At 37.1% G+C, this 22,699-nt stretch overlaps 1 protein-coding gene across 1 annotated transcript in view; it reads right to left on the reverse strand.

The window, feature by feature from the left end:
- Positions 1–22,699, reverse strand: part of PDE10A (phosphodiesterase 10A) — a gene marked incomplete at its 5' end in the record, with an annotated part of 578,327 nt that overhangs the window by 65,466 nt on the left and 490,162 nt on the right. The window contains 5 exons of the mRNA XM_082669118.1: positions 6,712–6,763; positions 8,706–8,764; positions 9,575–9,625; positions 10,968–11,123; positions 13,127–13,267. Coding sequence (XP_082525244.1) covers positions 6,712–6,763; positions 8,706–8,764; positions 9,575–9,625; positions 10,968–11,123; positions 13,127–13,267 — 459 coding nt within the window. The remainder of the gene's footprint in view (positions 1–6,711; positions 6,764–8,705; positions 8,765–9,574; positions 9,626–10,967; positions 11,124–13,126; positions 13,268–22,699) is intronic.

Here is a 22,699-nt window from a genome sequence, read left to right on the forward strand (position 1 = left end):
CGCAAAAGGGACACAGGCCACCTTGTGGTCAGAGGAAAACATATAATCTCATGTAAAAATACCTTATAGATTAAATAAAAAGAAATCAGAGTGGGTTAGGTACCCCGGTTCATTCTCATATTGTATCTTTGTCTTTCCTGCTATTATAAGCTGTACTCGTTCACTCAGCAAACACTGGCTGTGCCTTATACGCCGTGGACCAAGTACGGGGCATTATGAGTGTCAGAATTTCCAGGTGACCTGTCTTGGCCACAAGCTGACTGATGAGAACCTCATCAGTGGAAACTGCTTCCTTTCCCCCACGGTATCCCAAACGCCCAGAACCAGGCCTAGAGCAGAGGACGGCTAAAGTCCACAGGCCATTTAAATCCATCCCATTGCCTGTGTTTGTAAATAAAGTTTCACTGGGACGGAGCCACGTGCATTCCTTTAGGCATGGTTCACAGTTGCTACAACAGCAGCGTTGAGTAGTTGCAACACAGTACGGCCCACGAAGCATAAAACTTTACTACTGGCCCTTAAAAGAATTTGCCAGCCCTTAGGTTAGAACATATAAGAGCTCTCAATAAATACTTGAGGAGGAGGGACAATGTGACGGTGGGAAGGGAGCTATGGGTGTCACTGCTGGCGAACCCAGAACCATCACCCGTTTATTCTGCACACTCACGCGATCTTGAGTTAAGTCATAATAAACTATCTACAGTGACATCTGCATCCTTAGTGGTCATGCTGGCTGCTTGATACTTGGGTACATATTTAGGTCAATAGTTATAAAAATCTGGATGAAATGGACAATTTTCTAGAAAAAGGAAATGAATTTAGAAGGAGTTGAAAAATCTGAATGGAATCAGAATCATAAAGACAATTGAAATACTGTAAAAATAATTTATTCCCATAAAAGGCAGCAGGCCCAAATGATTTCAAATACGAATTACTTAAGAGTCTTCACGAATAAAGTCCCATCTAATTTAAATCGTTTTAAGTTCAGACAGAACAAAACTTCTCCAGTTATTTTTACAACCCCTGCTATGTCACTGATACTAAAAATTGACAAAGATACTATAAAAAAGAAAATCACAGACCAATTTACCTTGGAAACAGAAGGAAAATTATAAATACACATATTAGCAAGTCAAACAGGAATAAATATTTTTAAATTTCCATATTTTAAAATTACACTCTATTCATAACTGTCCAGTATTGTAAAGTCTATTGTTATAGCTCATAAAGCAATAAAACAAAGGAGAAAAATCATATGATTGTCTTTATGGCTGTCAAAAAATATATGTAATGAAATTCAGTAATTATTCATGATAAAGTTTTAGTGAAATGGGAAGAGAAGAAAAAATATATATGTACATGTGTATATATCGGTATGTATACACATCCTGATAATATGTGACCATATCAGTCCTCATCATACAAAATGATAAAATACCAGAATTAACCAATTAAGACATTAAAGTTATGAACAAGACAAAGACATGTTATAAGTATTAACACACAATTAGGTAAAAAACGCATGAGTATACATATTTGAAGAGACAAAAGTTTTACTGTTAGGTGACAATGTTACTGAGTATGTTGAAAAGTCAAGAAAATCAACTGAAAACAATTACATGCAATAAGAAAGACTTCTGTTTTAAGATGAGTGACTCTAAGCACGTTTACTTCTTCATTCTCCCCGAATATTAAACTTCCAGTTTGAAATGACACTCACATACTGGAAAAGAGTTAATAAAGAAATCCTAGGCATATTTTGGTAATATTGATGAACTCCAAGCCTCAGAAGGTCATTCTAAAAGCCATCCCCGCTCCTACATACATTCTCTCTCACACACGCACAGACACACACATGCACACATACACACGCACACAGGTTTACTTACAAGCGGAAGATAATTTTTGACAGCAACAGAGGATTTAAAATTCAGTGGAAATATATCTTCAAATTTCTGAGGAAAACTTGTCTTAAACTTAAAATTCTTTACCAAGTCAAACTAGCATTCAGTCATAAGGCAAAATAAAGACATTTCTCAAGCACACAGATGAGCTTGAGCAAAAATAAACAAATAGATAAATTCAAGAAAGCATGGGAAGACTTGGGGTACAAGAAAAGGTGATGAGCAAAGAACCCACTAAAACTATAATGAAGCTGTAAAATTCACTAGGAAATGATATGTAAGGAGTTACAGGTGTAACATAAAAAAGCGAATTAAAAAAAGACTTAAAATATCTGGTTGTGCCCCCCAAATATATAAGATTAAAATGCAAAAACGGAAGAAGTAAAATTATGCTGTGTTTTATCATGGACCACACATACGTGAGCTGGACAGACAGAGAAGGACATATTCCTGGAAACATAATTTGAGGCCCCAGGTCCGGCAATTACAGAAGTCTGAAATTTCAAGGTTTTCAGTGATAAGGGCCAAGAAATCCCTCCTTTTATTCTCTCAAACTAATCTGAGTTAGGTAGTTGACGTCTTTTGGCTTTTACACCAAAGAGTCCAAATGAACAAACAAGATCAAGGCGAGTCTGATTTGAGAGAGAGAGAGGGAGGGTGGGAGAAAATATTCATTAATTGAATTACAGATGAGGAAGGGAATTTAAGTACAGAGCAGAAGAATATTTAAAGTGTCCATAAATTTATAAAAATTAATTGGAAAGTCTCATGCATTAATTTTCAACTAGCCGATGAAGCACCTGTCCACGGAGAATGTGAAAACGGTGAAGGCATTTCTATTTCTGGTGGACCAGCTGGTGATGAGCAGCTCTTGGCATTTAGTTCTCAGAGGTTAAAGATGCTGAACACCTGCAATGCTCAGGCCAGTACTGTGTAAGGAGGAGAGGGTCTGCCTAAAATGTCAATATCACCCCCCACTGAGGAACAGTATGCACATTAGGAAAACTATATCCACTCTCACTGGTTCCTTTCAACAGTGTTCTTAGGTCCTAGCGAATACATTAAAAAACAAAAAAGAAATAGTGTAAGCACTGGAAAAGTAGAACCACTGCTCTCATTATATCATTATAAACGATTTTCTTTCTTGAAAATCCAAGACTGTAAACTGAAAAAAAGCAGCTTAGCAAATATGGGGAATCAAAGTCAACACATTCAATCTAGAGAGATTTTTAATTGAAAATAAGACAATGCTTTTGTATAAGAAGACTACATATGCTAAAGGTATCAACTCTACTTAAGATTTTATTAAATTAAGGTAGTTCCAATATAAATCATACACCATGATGAAGAGGGATACATCACAGGAATGCAATAGACTAAAAATTTAAAAACACATGATCATCTTAATAAATGCAGAGAAAATGGATGTTGACAAAATCCAACGTCCAATTAATATTTACAATACTCAAAAAACTAGGAATACAAGGGAACTTCCTCACCCTGATCAAGGCCACCTATGAACAGTCCACAACTAATCCATCTGCTTAATGGTGAAAGACTGGAGAAAGGATGCTTCTCCTCTAAGATCAGGAATAAGACAAGGATGCCCACACTCACCATCCCCTAATTCAATACTGTACTGGAGGATCTAGCCAGAACAATTATGCAAGGGAGAAAAAAAAAAGGTATACAGATTAGAAAGGAGGAACTAAAACTATAACTCATTACGGATGACATGATCTTGCAGACAGAAAACCCTGAATAATCCACTAGGAAACTAATGGAAGTAATGACTTCATCAAGGCTGCAGGATACAGGATCAAAATATAAAAACAATTTCATTTCTATATATTTTCAATGAAAAATGTGAAAATAAAATTAAGAACACGATTTCATTTCTAATATCACTAAAAGAAAAATACCTAGGAACAACTTTACCAAAAGAAGAGCAATGCTTGTACTCTGAAAATTACAGAACAGTGTTGAAAAGATTAAGAAGAGCTAAATAAATGGAGAACATCTCATGCTGATGTACCGGAAGTCTTAATATTATTAAGATGGCAATACTCCCCAAATTGATCTACAGAGTCAACAAAATCCCTACCAGAATCCCATCTGAATTATTTGTAGAAACTGACAAGTTGGTTTCTAAAATTTATATGGAATTGCGAGGGGCCCAAAACAGCCAACGAAATAACTGAACATGGAGGACAAATCTGTAGGACTCACACGTCCTGATTTCAAAACTTTTATAAAGCAGCGTAATCAAGACATGGTGGTACTGCCATTAAGCTAGACACATAGACCAACTGAACAGGACCGAGACCCTAAAAAGAAACCCACGTGTCTACGCTCACCCGATTCTAACAAGACCACATTCAAAGGGGAAATAATAGTCTTTTCAACAAATGGTACTGGTAAAACTGGATAGCCACATGCAAAACAAATGAAGTTGGACCCTTACCCCATAAACAAAAATTAACTAACGTAAGTCAAAACCTTAAATGTAAAAGCTAAAGCTATAAAACTCTTAGAAGAAAATACTGGAGTCAATTTTCATAATATCTGATTTGGCAATGAATTCTTAGCTATGACACCATAAGCCTGAGCAACAAAAGATAAATTAGACCTCATCAAAGTTAAAACCTTCTGTGCTTCAAAAGATACTATCAAGAGAGTGAAAAGATAATACACAGATGGGAGAAAATGTCTGCCAATGATACATCACATAAGGGAGTGGTACCTATAATACTTGATGAAATCTTAGAACATAACACTAAACATTAAAGTAAAAAGCAGCCAATGAATCTGAATCTTTCATCACATGACAAGATGTTCAACATCATTAGTTACCAGGGAAATGCTATAGTCAAAACCACATTGAGGGGCTTCCCTGGTGGCGCAGGGGTTGGGAGTCCGCCTGCCGATGCAGGGGACACGGGTTCGTGCCCCGGTCCGGGAGGATCCCACATGCCGCGGAGCGGCTGGGCCCGTGCGCCATGGCCGCTGAGCCTGCGCGTCCGGAGCCTGTGCTCCGCAACGGGAGAGGCCACAACAGTGAGAGGCCCGCGAACCGCAAAACAAAAACAAAAACAAAAAGCCACATTGAGATAGCACTTCACATCTACTATGATGGCACTAATCAAAAAGTAAGATAATAACCAGTGCTAGTGAGAACGTGGAGAAACTGGAACCCGTGTGCTGGCAGGAATGTAAAATGATACAAGTGCCATGGAAACAGTTTGGCTGTTCCTCAAAAAGTTAACCATAGAGTAACCATATGACCTAGCAAATCCACTCTTACCTAAAACAACTGAAAACAGGTATCAGAACTGAAAATTGTACCCAAATGTTCAAAAGAGCACTATTTGCATTAGCCAAAATGTGGTGATAGAGAGGCGACAGCTAACATGGTATGAAGTTTCCTTCTGAAGTAATGAAAATGTCCTAAAATTGACTGGTGATGGTTGCAAATGTCTGTGAATATACTAAAAACCACTGATTTAAACACTTTAAATGGATTAATTGTAACATACAGGAATTATATTTCAATAAAACTGTTTCTTAAAGTATAATATTAATAATACAAGAACTGGTCGATACTCCTTGTACAAGCTCTATGTTGATCCATATTATATCTACATATTTTCATATTCTTCTTAATACTTTTCATTGCTTTACAGATTCCTTAAATTGTGTCACAACCAAAGAGTTATTTTTTTTTACTGTGCAATCAATTTTTCTCTTTTTTTGTCCAAATACAGCTGAACCTTGAACATGGCAGGGGTTGGGGCACCGACCCTCTACACAGTCAAAAACCCCTATATAACTTACATCGCCCTCCACATACGCGGTTCCTCCGGATCCACGGTTCCACATCTGCAAATTCCACAACTGCAGATCGTGTAGTACTATAGTATTTAGTACTGACAAAAGTCCATGCCTAAGTGGACCCATTCAAACCCATGCAGTTCAAGGGTCAACTGTAAAATCATCAATGTAATTAATAACAGAAAGAATGTGTAAAAGTAATAACCCCTAATATTACCCTTAGTAAACTGTCTGTTTCTACAAGACACTGAGCATATCACACTCCATACCTGGCCTGCCATGGTATCAAAGAGAAATTGATCAGTGCACATCAGAAACCTGGAGGTGAAAAAACCCTTGTTGCACAGGATTACTATATTTTGAGAAAGACCAGGAAGATGGGAAGGAGAAAGAATATTTATCAAAATAGACAACAGGGCACGAACAGCACCGAGCAAGCCAGCGCGGCACCCATGGGTACACATGCACATCACTTCGACTACTAGAAGCCACTTCCTCAGTGGAGTCTCTCCAGAGCACTAAAGCAGCAACACTACACGTGGCGGAAAAAAATTCTATTTCATGTGGCTTTCAACCACAGTTGCCTGTGAGTCTTCTAGAAGAGAGAAATAATTAAGACTAAAACTAAGTAGAATGAACCTCAAGATCAGGAAGAATCCACTGGAAATTCCTAATATAACCTATATGCAAAAGGTATTCTGAAGAAATCATAAAAAGAAACTAAACGTTTTTCCAAATTAGCTCTCCACTAAATAATCAAAAACTCTGAGGTATTTTTCAAAACACTATTCAAAACCCCTCCAAAATTAACAGAAGTGACAAATAAATCAAGGTGACACCTCCAGATCACTAAGCACCACCCTTTCATCATATTTAAAAGAGCACGTATGTCCCGTACAATAAAATGTTCCACCACATATTAGGACATGAATCTCAGGATTAAATCAAGTCATTTTCCAAACAGAAGGCAACCTACCATTATGTGTTCAAGTAGAGAATCTATTGCAACTATGTTATCAAAATACGTTCTGAAAAAAAGGAAGATAAAACCTTTAAGTAATGTTATTAGAACAAAGAACATGTTAAACTTTGAATACATTTCCCAATTTTGTCTACATTTAAATAAAAAACATAAAGGTATATGTTGTTTGATTTTTGTCCTTTTGTGGAAACAACCAATAATATTATTGTAAAGAGAGAAATAAAGTTTATCATTGACTTTAGTATAAGGACTCTAATTCCGGAGGCTGCATTAAGTAACTATTTTATCAGTAAGTATTCAAGGTAGGGAGAAGGTTTGGGGCATTTAACTAAAACTATGAAGAAATAAAATTGGTTTCATCAAACTTAATACCTCACAAATAACTCTGATTGAAAATAAAAATATTTAAATTTGCTAAATCTCATTAATATGCTAAAATGTAAATTATCACTGGAAAAACTCAAAAGTTAAAATGTAGTTTAACTGTACTAAGAAAGCAAGGCAATTCATTTGAGACGAGATCTCAGAATACAAATAATGGCAAGGACCTGACCACTTTACACGAGTAAAATATATATTCATCATTTTGAACTGCAAGTAAATATTTGGGAGGCATATGGTACATACATTAAAATGTAGACCAGAGAAACAGAGGAATCAACAGGCACGTGTTACAGGGAATCTATAAAGAAATACTCTTAATATAGACCCGACTGGCAAGGTACTGCTTTCAGTTTAGTTTTGTGAGAATTTAGTAATGTATTCAGGATTAAGATAAGTTATAGCAATAAACAATGTCTTTTTTTTAGAAGAGAAATCATCTGGCTTGAAGCTACCAATACGCTTCGTTACACCCACTGAGGAATATCCTGCAAGCAACAGGGGGAAGCAAATGGGTTTCCCACTGGGGAACAGATTTAAGGTGTCACATGAGGGTTTTAATTGGACTTTGGGAGACCTGCAAAGTATTCAAATACATTAGTACGAGAACGTGCACAGCTTCCCTTCCTAGGTGTTTCTGAAGTCGTAATATCATGTGTCCCAGAGATACTGTTTAATTCCATCTCAAAGAAGATAGTTGGCCTAGGGGATCAATAGAGCACTCTCTCAGTCCCATACCTCTCTAATTTTATATTCCAAAGCACAAAGCAGCAACTTCAGAATCATTAGTGATGAGGATTACTAGACTGGGTGATGAGTTGGTTATGAAGTGTGCCAGGGTGACATGTGAGTGAGAACACAGAGTTGTGTTGGAGGTCTTGGAGGCACAGGTACGTCACACCTTGAGTTAACTTGTCAGAGGATGGGACCTGAAGTTACCATGTCCTGGGGCGTTTTAGATTTCAACAATTAAGCAGATGGGTCAGATAGATACGAGATCTTCCCTGTAGCAAGCAAACCCACTACGAACCTGAAATTTAATAAATATCTCTAATTGCTTCCACTGCCAGCTCAAGGGAGTTTTTCTAGGTCAAACTTCAGGGAAATGGAGCATTTTCTGGAGAATGATATCTGAGCTACTATACATGAGATAATTAAAATCATCATATTAAGAGTCTGTTTTAATGTACTGACATTTGTTGAAAAGGCCAGAGAGGACTATTTGGAAAATAATAAACTAGGACATTTCCTCTCCTTCTACTGCTGTCAGTTTTCTCCTATGAAAATAGAAATATCAATACTTAGTGCATCTCTCTAGATAGTCTCTAACACCTTCTAGTGAATCTGTTTAGAAAATATATACCAGCTTGTAAATTAAAATCATCACATATACATCTGCGATCCTTCACTTGTAAAGTGAACGTGGATGAGGATGTAACTCTGTGATCCAAAATACGAACGACCATACTTACCTTATCACTCGCCTATTAAAGATTGGTCTTCTGTTACTGACTGCACTAGATAGTAATCTATCACTGTCAGAGCCTGCACTTAATCTAAACTGTTGATCAATAACAGCTACCACATCCCTAGAAATGAACACTTACTTTGATACGTCGAGTAGAAAGTCATTCAATTCAGTCTGTTTGGCAAGACCTCTGCATACCTGCCATACAAAATAATGGCTATTAATTTTAAGGGAGTTCTGCTTATTTAAGAATAAAAATTCCAGAATACTATTTACCTTATTTATTTAAAAAGGCATAACACAGTCACTACTTCAATGCTTTTAAAATTGTACTTGGGTGCATATCCTACCTACATTCAATACTGTCAGGTCCAGGAAGCCCTTGCTTCTCATACCATTATCCTGAAATATATATACATTTTCTCCCTATCAGACAGTTCCTCATCAACCTGAGTTTGCTGAAATGGACTTAAAGGAACAAAACGAGAAAAAGTGGAAGATACAAAATAGAATTCTATTGCTGCCATGTTCCTAGTTCTAGTTCTAGTTCTCGGGAAAGCTCCATGCAGTTTGTGATCTTTTAAATTAGATCACATTTTCAAGAGAATCAGGTATCTTAAATAACAATTAATGTTTAAGATTAATGTTTTCATATAACACTTAGTTTAGTGGATGTTTTAATTTAGGAAATGGAGTCATAAAAATATCAGTGTTACTGCCAGGAGGAGGTCATTCCTGGGCTTTCAGTGGAAAACAAAAACCATGATAGGGAACATAAATAATTTAACATTATATGTAAATATATAAAAATAATTAATTGGAAAATATTTAAGGCAGGGAGTAAGTAAATATAAGCGAATAGATCAAACATTTTAGAAACAACAAAATACCTAATATCCAAAAACAAAGCACTGGGTTACTTGTTAACCTCCATTCCATTCCCCAGTGCTGCACTCCAAACACCCTTTTCTCCTAGGAAGCCCCTGTGAAAACATCCCAAAGACACACCTGAACCTGATGTATGGCTACTGAAGCCCAGGCAAGATTTGCTGTTGCAACCTAAAAAAAAAAAAAAAAAAGAGTATGAAGCAAGTTTTTATCAGTCACATGCAGACATCCCAGCGAAGGACTCTAGCATAAACATATATGAACAATTTTGTAAGATCACTGCATTTTTGAATATTTTGCCAAATGTGAATAGTCAAATATATATAAAGTTTCTCTTTTATATTTCCCACTTCTTTATTATTGAGTTTAATGCTCTCTTGTCCCTCCTACTTTGGGTTAAAAAGGAAGATAAATTGATTAAGAGAGCTGTCATCCAATGATTTTAACATAAAATAATTATTTTTCAGTTCAACCAAAATACTACTGTAAAGGCCTCTAATGACCACTTTAGAATGAGGAAGTGTTTCCCAGACTTCACTGACAAGCGCTCAAACGTCTAGCTATTCCACTTCTTTGATTTTTCGTCCATCTAACAAATATTTATTGGGTGCCTACTAGGTACCAGGCGCTGTTCTAGATGCTGGAGAGACAGCATGAACAACAGAACAGCTCACAGCTGCTGCGCAGGAAGAGAGAAGGGCGAGAAAGAAAATAAAGTGAAGTGCACGTTATACTGGCTGGTGATGCGGCTATAGCGGAAAAGAGGCACGACAGAGGGACAGGCGCCGCTCACGTCTGTGTGCGGTGTTCAGTGAAGCCTGATCAGAGAGGGTGACCTTAGAGCACATTCCTGAAGGAGGCAGCTGGGGCTGGGTACAGGACAAGCGCAGTGCAAGGGGAGGGAGAACAGAGGCACAGGCTGTGTGCAGGAGAGGGCCCAGCATGGCTGCAGGCAGGGAAGGGGCTGGAGCAGCAGAAGACAGGTCATCTTGGTAAGTGGCCACGGAGGGACCTGGGTGAACACTTCGTCTGACAGATAGATCATGTACTGTTTGGTTTTAGTAGGACTGAGCCGTTCCGGTTCAGGGAACAGTGAACGGAAGTTATTGTTTCCCAAATGGGTTTGAGGCTGTTACTTCTATTCAGGACATACTCTAGGAAGAGGACATTTTTAAGGGGTCAACTAGAATGTGAAAACTCTCCAAAGCCATCCTACTACTTCATTTGATTCACAATATGGTATTTTATTTTTGTTGTTAAATTGGATCCTTACTAAAATAACTTACTATAAATTTCTATATCGCTATATTGAGTTTCCTCTCTAAACAACTGCAAGACAAAAAAAATGTTTTAAAAAATCGTTAGTAGTAGTATCAAAATATTATTAAGCAAATTACGGTTTTAAATATTCCCTCATTAAATATTCATCATTTATTAACGGAACAATATTAATAAGCACCTTCAGCGAACTAGGTGCAACTAAAAGTCCTCACGGGCAGTGTCCAGGCCTCACCTCCTGATGACTCAGACAGAAGGCTTCCTTGCCCCAGTGCCGGTACAGCTCAAGGATGCCGATCAAATCCCCGATCGCCGTGACAATTGGCAAACAAAGAACAGACTGGATACGCGTCCCTGATTCCAGTCCGGTACCTCTTGGAAATCGTTCATCCTAAAAAAACAGAAGGGTAAAAGATATAAACTCAGTGAAAGTAACGGAATCATCAAGTTATGATTCTATCAGAAAATTCCCTATACTCGTCATCAGTAATGAGCAGTCCTTTTCAAAGGAAAACCAAATGATCATGGCCACTATAAACACTGCTTAAGAAAATGCTTATCTTTAGCAACGAGGAACTTATACCCAAATATGGATTTAATGTTTCTTTATCATTGTACAGTAGAATTTAATTAGTGAATGAATATACATAACTTCATGCAATAATAAAAGTAATTATGACGGTTAACATTCATTTATTCCTCACCTGGTGTGTACTAGAACTAAGGGATTTACAGGTATAAGGTCACAAGTGAAAATTACTCCAAATGTAAAGGCCATAGGAAGGAAATTACATGTATAAAATTTCTTCCCTTCTATTTTTAAGGTTAGAATAACACAAAAGCATATGTTAATGAAAGTCATTGTAACTGAACCTCAAAGGCCCATATTAGATATTCAAATCATCCAATAATTACCAATTACCTATCATAAGAAATGAATTGGCTCTTTGACTTAACTTTCTAGCTTAGCAAAATCACTCAAAGGAACACAAGAAACTCAAATGAATTAATATCAAAACGTCAATTCTATGTATTCAATTTCTGTGGTCTACAGGAAGCTTTTCATGAATAGACTGGTATAAATCTATACTTTGTAATTTACAGATATTTTGAAAGCTTGCATATACATACAATAGAACATTTTCAAATGACAACTTATACAGTATCTACTTTTTACGTTTATTTCTTAGAAATGAAGTATATTTGGCACACAACACTGTGGAAGTTTAAGGTATACAACGTGTTGATACGTTTATATATTGTAATATGGTTGCCACTGTAGCATTGTTAATACCTCTATCAAGCCACATAATTATCTCTTCTTTTTTGTGGTGAGAATAATTAAGATCTAGTCTCTTAGCAAGTTTGATGATTATAATACAGTATTATTGTCTATATACATTATACTGTGAAACATTTATTTTTTAGCACTTTTTCTTTTCTTATTTTTGATAAAGTAACTAGTAACCTGATTTGTTCAAGGCTATACAGATAACTAGTGGCAAAAACAAAATTAATATCTAGATTTTGTGACTCCAATTTAGTACTTTTTCAGAGCAAATTCATGACACCTATATACTTGTTTGTATGCTTGTCAGTTTAAAAGTCTGAGCTCATGCAGTGACATTTCATCACAGTGTGCATGTGCACTGTGGCAGACTGCTCTGAGGGCTCTGTTTTGTCCTGTTCTCTGTACCCATGGCCTCGGTCAGACCCTCCTACACTCAGTCTGGGCCTCCCATGAGATTTGCTTGGCTAAACTGAGGGCAGTGAATTTGATGTAAGCAGAGGCTTGAAAAGTCACTTGCGTGTGTCCACTTCTTCTCTCTGACACCTGCCACCATCATAAGAACATGACGCTAGCCTTACTGGATGGGGTGGTGAGACACACACAGAGATCGAAGGCCACCTAAGACTGGCCAGCTCCTAAGTGATGGCCAGTTGATCTCAGACACATAAGCAAGCCCAGTCAAAGATAGCCCAGATCAGCAGAATGGCCCAATCCAGAGACAGTGAGTGGTGGCTGTATGACCCCAATAAAATCTGGGGTAGTTCGTCACACAGCAATAGCTGACTTATTCACATATATCCTGCTAGGATATGAAACATAACACAGTAATCATCTAGTCTATATGACCATGAGTATACATTTTTATGCTTAACTATACTGGCAAATGTTGAAAGAACAACTACTCAAATCAACATCTTAGGGGTACGTAAGATATAATTCTTGGAGTACAAAGAATTAGTTTACATACAAATGCATTTATTGATCTGTATCTTGCTTTAAAGCTGTTATAAAATGGCTTAAATTATAACATCAAGAGTATATGTTATCTTTCTTAATTAAATACTTCAGGTTACGAATGTCACAAAGGGTAAAAAGCCACTTACCCCAAGGATGTCTTCTACTAGCAACGTTTTTCTGGACTTGGCCACATAGGCAGAGGTGGTGGTGCCCTGGGCGATGGGCCCAGCAGGGATGAGCCTGGGTTTTCCTTCCTTGATTCCAGGTGGGGTAAACACACAAAGGCTCTAGGAAGAAAAAAGGAATATGTTTTATAGACTTAGGAAAGTCTTTGGCACAGGACGAAAAGATTACTTAACAATCGCGAGAAATCTGTGAGCCAAGGAAAAGTAGAGACATAAGATGAGGAAAGGTGCTTTGCGTGACCAAACTGAGCATCTGAGGTGAAATTCTCTTTCATATGTCCTTCGCACACAACACACAGGCTAGATACAGGACTCACACAAATGTCTAGGTGCAGAAAATCTCTTAAAATAGCCTCCGATTTTTATCCACAGAAAATAATAAAATGAAAACAAAATGTAAGCTGTCCTTGGGCTCAAGAAACTATCACACAAGAAACAGATACACTGCACCCCACCGCCCTACAGACTTGCCACATGGCTCTGTAACTACAGGTCAACGTGATTTGGTTATATTTTTTCATTTTCATTAAAAATCTTTTTCAGAACATTATTTCTATTTTTAATACTCAACCACTCCATTCCTAAGACTGACCTGCCCATAAAATTACAGATTCAGAATACTCTTGGTAAAATTTGTGCTCTTCTCTGCACACACACACCAAAAAAAAAAAAGAAAGGACAAAGCTGGGTGTATCTTTCCGTCTCAAAAGACTAGGTGGGAGGGTAACATTTGAAACTATTTTAAAAGAAATGTTTTTAAAAATATGATCTGTTATTTTGACTAAACCAAATTATATTTTAAAATAAATTTCTACTAAATAAGAATTGCTCATCCAAACAAGTCATCTGGGCATGGGGAGCAATATTTTGACATAACTGTATTATGATTATCTACTCAATTTGAAAAATATTAAAGTTCTGCTAAATTCTCCCAACACTATACTTTTTTTTTTGCCGTACGCGGGCCTCTCACTGTTGTGGCCTCTCCCATTGTGGAGCACAGGCTCTGGACGCGCAGGCTCAGCGGCCATGGCTCACGGGCCCAGCCGCTCCGCAGCATGTAGGATCTTCCCGGACCGGGGCACGAACCCGTGTCCCCTGCATCAGCAGGTGGACTCTCAACCACTGCGCCACCAGGGAAGCCCCCAACACTATACTTTTATTTTATTTTTAATTGGAGTGCTGTGACTTAAGGATGATGCCCTTTTGAAGCAGTGAGTGTTAGGCAATCCTCTGAAACTAAAGATGCTCCCATTAATGCTTTGCTAGCACTAAGCTAGGTCCAGCTGAGGACAGTGAGTTGGATGTGGTTATTACTTTTTAGACAACGTGGTTTTCAAGCTTCGTAATGTCGAAGAGCCCTTTCTTCAAGTAAAATCTTACAGTCACAAGAGAGTGAACCCTATAAACTTGAGCTACTTCAGTCACTGGGAGCAGAGAGGAAGAAAAGAGCTTTGGCTCTCACCCCATCTGCTTTAAGTAAGTCGTCATTACCTAAAGATTACAAGTTAAGTTCAAAATATTTTTATTCATTAATATATCTACATTAGTTAGGATTGTGTTTAAGCAGCAATTTACTATTATGCCTGTGAAAAATGCTTTTTGAATGCATCTTTTAAAAAGGATTAAGCTTAAAATGTTTAAATACAAGTTACACACTTTAAAAAGATTTTTACAATTCAGCTACACGTAAGATGATAAATGACAAATGCACTTTATTTTTAAAGAGCCTAGAAATAAGTCACTGTTTTTATAGTTACTATAATGCACCAATATACATATGACATAAACGAAGTAAGACTTTCATTAGATTTAGTATCTATGTGGCAATACAATTCAGTGTGTCACCCCTTCTTAAGATTGAGAGAGAGTAGCGAAATGATCCAAGAACAGGAAGAGAGATGACGGCAAGAAAAAATGTTAAAGGACATGGTATATTTAGCCTGAATAAAAGTCAGAACTGACAATGATTTTTCCAAACTATGACAAAGTTAATCGTAAGAAGGATGCTGAGTAATGTTTCTTTACTCAACCAGAGTCAGAACTGCAGGAAATGAACTTAAATTGACCTGAATCGTTCAGTTAAGTCTTAAAGAACTTCCCATGACAGCAATAGAAAGTAAACTCTAAAGCAAGCTCCCGACAGAAGCTTTGGATTTTTTTAAAATAGTTGTTGACTTTATTTGTTTGTTGTTTGAAGATATACAACAGATATCTCTTTTGGATGACTTTGCTATATGCCCTTTAAGGCTGGATTTAATAGTATCTTCATAATATCTTCATAATAATATCTTCATTTAGCTTCATAATTCAATATGACAAAATAGCTTACACACACACATTCCTAGGTTATTAGGTCATTTATTTAATATAAAACATTTATTGCCTCTGTGTAGGCTTTCTATATGATGCACAAGAAACAGACAAGCAAATACTGCACCTTGGGTATATGGAAAGCTATTTTACGTACTAGATTTGCTGAAAATAAATGATTTAGAAATCTTTCAATTACTTGATTGATGTAGAAAACTCCTTGTGGAAAATAATTATCAAAAAAATAAATAATTTTTTACAGTGGGAACTTTATACTTGTTTTACTAATTAGGTTATGATTTTTGTTCATACTTACCAAACAGAAATGTTTACAAATGAGAGCTGAGGGCAAGTGCTAACAAAATTTTGAATAAGTTGTCATATGAAGGCCAAAAGCTCAGACAGGAAGGGAAAATGAGGACCAACCTAGACAGACACCTGTTTTTTGATGTTTTTACAGCTTCAATTTCTCTCCTCTGTGCACTTAGTAGTTTCCTACTCTTTTTGGGTGGCATTTTTTTTTAACTCCCTACGATTCACCTGTGCAACAGCTCCGTCCGTGACCTCCATTTCTGATTAAAGGTCAATCACTGGTTTGAACTGTGTGCTCTGCAATAGCATATTCTGTATGATCTTTGTAGTGGAACAGGCTGACGGGCGGCTATTACTGCAAACAGACAATGTCGATAACGAACCACCAAATTAGAGGCTAAATTTTACATGTATTCAGGAATGGAGAAAAGTTTATTAAATATACCTTTATTTACTCCACAGAAATAATCGAACAGATAGTTGTGTATCGAACAGTCTTCTTTTTCGCACTGGCTGAACTGACACTTTCATCATATACTAAATCCCCAAGTACACTTGGGTCTGCTTCTGAACTCTCAATTCTGTACCACTTGGTTTATTTGCCTGGCACACTATTTTAATTACCGTAAGTTTACAGTACATGTTGTGATCTGGCAAGGCGAGTCTTGCTTGGGTTCTTCATGTTTCAAAATAATCGTAATTTATAAGACATATTTTGCATTTTTCATTGGTGAAGGGCCTGCATTAATGCATTAACAACTGATGGGTGTAAGTAAGTTCTAAAGAAACTTAAAAATGAAGTAAGGGCTTTATTTTTCAAAATCAATCATGATGAATTTTTAAAGACGTATTTAAAAAAAATTTTAATACAATGCTTAAAGGTTACGTTCCATTTAAAGTTATTACAAAATATTGGCTATATTTCCCGTATTGTAGAATACATCCTCGGAAGCCTATCTTACACCCAGTGGTCTGTACCTTCCACTCCTCCATGCCAATCATTATGAATTTTGACATAAGAATTTGACTGGGATGTTCAGATTAATAAGATGAAAAAGATTATACTCACTATTTATTTTCATAGGTGGATGAATGAAAACTTTCATCAAACATCACTATATAACATTTTAAACGTATTAAGACTATTATGCATACATTTACAATCTATAACATCCAGCATTGAAATGAGTCTCTAAAATTAATTTCTGCTTTAATGTTGTATGAATCTATGAAAACTTTTATTAACACAAACATTTTTTAGAGGCTAGAGATGAAAACTACACGAAAACTAAAAACAAGGAAAAGGTTCAAAGTTTCAAACCTCAACCACCTCTACCCTTTCCAGAGAAGAGCATCACTGCATTCAGGGCGTGCACCTGCCCACTGATGCTCTGCACCTTCATTCCCACCTGACAGCTCTGCAGGTGGCTTGACTGTTGTTAGGCCTTTCCCCTCCCAACACAAGCAAGGACACTGGCCTAAGAGCTAGAAATCAATCCAGAGGCGAGGCCGTGCAGTAGTAGGGGATGAATTAGCTCTTTCAATATTTCAAAGGAACTCATGAACTACCCAATATTTTTGTGATAACAGTACATTTTCATAAGTATTTCTAAAGTTAAATAATTTAAACTAGAGAAGATTGGTAACGGTAGTCATAATGAATAAGTTGGCTCAACGAAGGATTAAAAAGCATTCAAATTAGTTAAAAAATCTAATTTTGAGAAATAGATTTGGTGGGAAAAGAGCCATGGAATAGATTATCACACATTATTTCTTAAAAACCAGGATTTTTTGATGAATTGGGAAACTCTGATTCACTGACATCAACTAAAGAGAGAAGTCTACTTCACTTGGTAAACAGTTGCTCTCATCTTTCTTTCCATGAACGATTCAAAGATCACTTGATTCGTGAAACTTCACTTGCATGTTAAGGCTTCAACTCACAACCAGTTAAATTTTGGAACCACTTTTTAAGAAGAAAAAACATTATTTAGGCTTACCATTAAGTTATTTTTCTTATAGACACTAGATGGCACTGGAGAGTAGATGACTGTAGATCCGGGCAGAGGGCGTGAGCCAGGAACCCCACGTACACTGGACCTTGAACCACATGCCTAACTTCGTTAGCATAATTCTTAGAAATAAGCCTACCAAAGTCATTGTGCATTGAACAAAGTCACACAGTTACTCTAAACTACTGGCTGTAAACTGGTTTCTAAGCTAATACACAAACGCTATCTATGAACTTACTTTATGAATTATAAAGTTTGACGTATAATTAGAGAGCACTAGGTTTCCAGCTTTCACAAACCACTAATTACAGGTAACACAAGAAAAACTATAGTAATGACATTATAAAAAATGTTACATAGTAAGTGGAGTATGTGACTAGGTGTGAAAGAGAAAACCTGTAGAAACATTAAAAAGTGAATTAAGCAAAATCTTAATCATGGAAAAATCAGTTTTGCCCAACAAACATTTCAAGAGCACCTTGTATATGTTATATGTCAGACACTGGTATTGGTCAGAACACAAAAGGCTTCCTTTCCCAGCTCCAGATTTCTCACAAATTGCTTCTTCCTTTACTGTCCCTTCTTGTCTATTAAGGAAGAGGCCTCCTAAGCCCTGCTCCACCAGAGGGCTCATCGTCCAAGGTATTTTCAGTGTCACCAACCCCAGCTCCCCTGCCAGCCCCATCAACACCTTGGTTCCTCTCTGTTCGCACGTAAGGTCCCGTGCTGTGATTAACTGGGGATTTCTCCTACTGGTTGTACATTCTTTGAGGACAGGAATGATTTTTTATTTATCTTTGTATGCTCAGCAATTTGGCACAGTTTTTGGTATATGGCAGGTGTCTGAAATGGTCTGTTAAATAACATGCATGATGTAACATTTAACCAATGGAGGTTAAATTCAGACTTAGAAAGTTTAAGACTCTTGTCAAAGTCCCCAAGTGGTGAATTGGAACTCACACAATACAACTCCAGAATCAAAATTGTTTGGAAAACTAAGCTGCTAACTGGGAAACTTGCCTTCTCTTCCCAAGCTCTGAGACAGTGTAGACAGCACAGGAATTCTCTCTCCTGAAGGGCTGTTCCAGTGAAGTGTGAGTACAGAAGTACAGGAAACGATTCTGGTTCATCAATGTGCCCCACGGCTAGCGACTGCCTGACCAAGGCTGGGGCTCAAGAAACAGTGTTAAATAAATGTCCTACCAGCTTTTTAAAACACATTATTTCAACACTGCTTTCAATTTCTTCCATTTACTGGTCTATTACTTTTCTATCATCATTTGCATTAAATGGAGCAATTTATACTTTCCTCAAAAACTGTCCATTTTATCTAGATTTTCACATTTATTAATATAAGTATCCTCTCATAATTTGTCATTTTCACTCTATTGTTTTACTATCTTTTAAATTATCTTCAAAATGATTGTGATAATCATATTTTATGCTTTATTTTTAGTGCTTTAATACCACTTAGGTTGTTTTCTATCATCTCCTAAACTTTCTATGTTTTCTTTAAATTTTTCCTCTCTGGTAATATGAATGTGGCTTTTAAATTCTCCTAGTATAACTTTTGATGTATTTAAATATTATTTAAATTACATTCCTCAATGCATCAATTTCAGAAATTAAATTTTTTCTACTGATTCTCATTTACGAAAAAAGAAATTAATACTTTTATAAGTATAAGAATGTTATAGTCCCTGCCATGTCTGTCTTAATCCTTGGTATTTATTCATATAGACTAAAAATTTTATCTCAGTCCATTTGGATTGCATTATTATAATTTTGTCACTAAAGTATACATATTTTGTTTTGAAAGTGAGTTATTAAGAAACACTTTCTAACTATGATTCCAAATCCAGAGACAATTTTTAAAAACATTGATAAATATCTATAATATGCTACCTTTCACGTACAAAGGAAGAAATATAAGAAAATATACATGTATCTGCTCATTGTTAAAAAAAATGTTTTATTTTATTTAATATGGTTAGCTTACATTTTAGAAGTATGTCAACATCTGTTGCAAGCAATATGGCACATTAGATAATTTGACATTCCTGAAAAAAACAATTTTAAAATTATTTAAAAGCTGGATAAAGTATATTTCACAAATATTTTATAATGCATTGCTGGGCTGAGAAGAATGGAGGAATCCACAGAAATCTAAAAGGAAGCAGATAAAGGAACCCCGTGAGGTAAGCAAATCCCAAACTGTCTTTTTCTTGAGAGCATCAACTAAAGCCTAGATATAGAGTTGACGCTTGAACAACATGGGTTTGAACTGTGTGGATCCGTTAATTTATTTCAATAAATGCCGTGGTAGTACTGCACATCTGCGGCTGATTTGAGTCTGCAGATGTGGACCCGTGGATACTGAGGGCCGACTGTAAAGTTTTATGTGGATTTTCAGCTGCATGGATGGGGCCAGGACCAGCAAAGGGCTATGGGCTCATCTTAGTTTGAAGGGTGAATATACTTACAGCTGCAAGGGGATTACAAGGAAACCAGATTATCTTGGATTTATTGCTGGAGGGAAAATAAAAATCTCCTCTGAAAAATAATAACTGCACATCATGTGGATTTGAGGCTTGAATCTGTACCACTCAGTAGTCTGAAAAAAAATCTCAACTAGATCATTTGATTAAAATTGTCCTGAATTGATACTGCCTTAGGTGATTGACAAAAACAAATACATATCCAATCTCTAGAAATATAACAGGAAAGGAACTTCAATAGCCTCAATAATATCCATTTAAAAGGGCCAAAGGAATATGATTTATGGTTAATAAATAAAAGGCATGAGCATATAAGTCACCATCGATGAAAGGCAGATGAAACAAAAGCCAAGAAACTAATTTCAGAAAGAATATGAAACAATACAAGAGAGGTATAGTCATATTTCAAGAAATAAAAGATAAACTTGAAAATATGTCCAGGGGACAAAGAAAAATGAAGGACTGAGACAAATCTAAAAACCACCAAAATGTAACTAATTATAGTCAATATATGGAGAGATAATATTTATCAACCTGAATTCTCCATCCAGCAAAAATATCTTTCAAGAAAGCAGTGAAAGAAAGATATATTCAGACACACAAAAATGAGAGAGTTTCTTTCACATCAGCAGATTCTCACTCAGGGAAGTTCTCCGAGACAGAAAAAAACTGATTCCAAATGTCAGACCTGAGATATAAGAAGAAATGAAGAGCAAAGAAACTGGTAATTAGGTAGATACATCTAAAGAAACACCTCAGTGAACTTCAGACTTCAGACAGTATGTCTTCTTCCTATCCAGAGAAACCACTGGGTTAAGGAAGTAACGAGGGCCTCACTACCTATGTGGAATGCATAAAAGGAAAAATACTGTGAACAGAACACAGTCATTATCCCCGAAAATTATCCTCCCAGGAAGACAAGGTCTCTGCTTTCGTGAGGCTTATATTCTAGTGAGAAAGCCAGATAAGCAAATAACCGAACAAATCACAGATAAATATGTAATTACAGGTTCAGCTAAATTCTATGAAGGAGAAGTATATGACATTAAGAAGGCATAGCAGGGGCTTCCCCGGTGGCGCAGTGGTTGAGAGTCCGCCTGCCGAGGCAGGGGACACGGGTTCGTGCCCTGGTCCGGGAAGATCCCACATGCCGCGGAGCGGCCGGGCCCGTGAGCCATGGCCACTGAGCCTGCACATCCGGAGCCTGTGCTCCGCAACGGGAGAGGCCACAGCAGTGAGAAGCCCGCGTAACGCAAGAAAAAAAAAGAAAGAAAGAAAGCATAGCAGAGTGGAATTTGACTTAGGAAGGTCAGAAAAAGCTACAGTTTTGCTATGTACCCTGCTGCTCCTAGGGTTATACAGTTAAACAGGATACACTTGGCCCCTGAGATGCGGGAGAGAAAGGAGTAATGACCCTAGAGAGAACCACATAGAGTATATTAACTGACCTGAGGGGTTTAGAATAAGAAGCCAACTAAAGCCTGAAAAGACTTGGCATCCCCCCTCAATTAAGCTACAAAAGGGAATGATAAGTAAAAGTGAAAGAATTAGAATTGATATACAGAGAATTACATTTTGGATTTTACAGATACAGAAGTGTTTTCTAAATCATAATCACGCAGAAGTATGCAAACAATGAAGTGAAAAGTATAGCCAAGTGATTAACAGCATGGGGTTTGGGAGTCTAAATCCAGGCTCCAAGAGTCAAGCACCGTTGGAGGTGCCCACACTGCAGACCCAGGCCTCGGGGCGCCCGTCGCTTTTCGACCTCTGCACACAAGGTCTCCCCATTCTCCCCATCCTCCTTCACGTGGAGCAGAAGAGGGCCGACCCACCGTGGCAGCCTCGGCCTAGGGTTCATATCATTTCTTTTCAGGTAAACAGCTAGAATGCTGAGTCCACGATCCAGGTTTCAGTAGAGAATCTGACTGGTCCCCGTTTGGGTCACAAAGAGCTGTGATTGAAGGTCAGGGGTCACATGAAACAAACACGGCTGCCATGGCCAACCCCTGTGGGTCTGTCTGGAGATGTCGGGGAAGGAGTAATGAGATGCGGACTATCACAGTTACATGATAATAAACATACCAGAAATCATAAAAATTACGGCAAATTATATAATAATTTTCTGAAAGGAAGTTTTGATTTTTAAGTAAAAATCTCAAATTTTAGAAACAAATTTTTGGAATGAAGAGGAAAGAGATCTGTTTGCTATTTTAGTAGCTCAGCCATTCTAAAATACGACCGGTATGTAAAACATAAAGTATTTACAAGTGGGAGTAATTGTGAATAATTCAATTTACTAAACCCTCTTGTTGACTGTTTATGCGAAAGGCACTAGGAGAGATGCTAGGTGAATACAGAAATGAATAAGGAAAGGTCCTTGTCCTAAAGAGCTTTTA

The sequence above is a fragment of the Grampus griseus genome, assembly GCF_964374135.1.
Source record: "Grampus griseus genome assembly, chromosome: 13".
NCBI classification, from domain to species: Eukaryota; Metazoa; Chordata; class Mammalia; order Artiodactyla; family Delphinidae; genus Grampus; species Grampus griseus.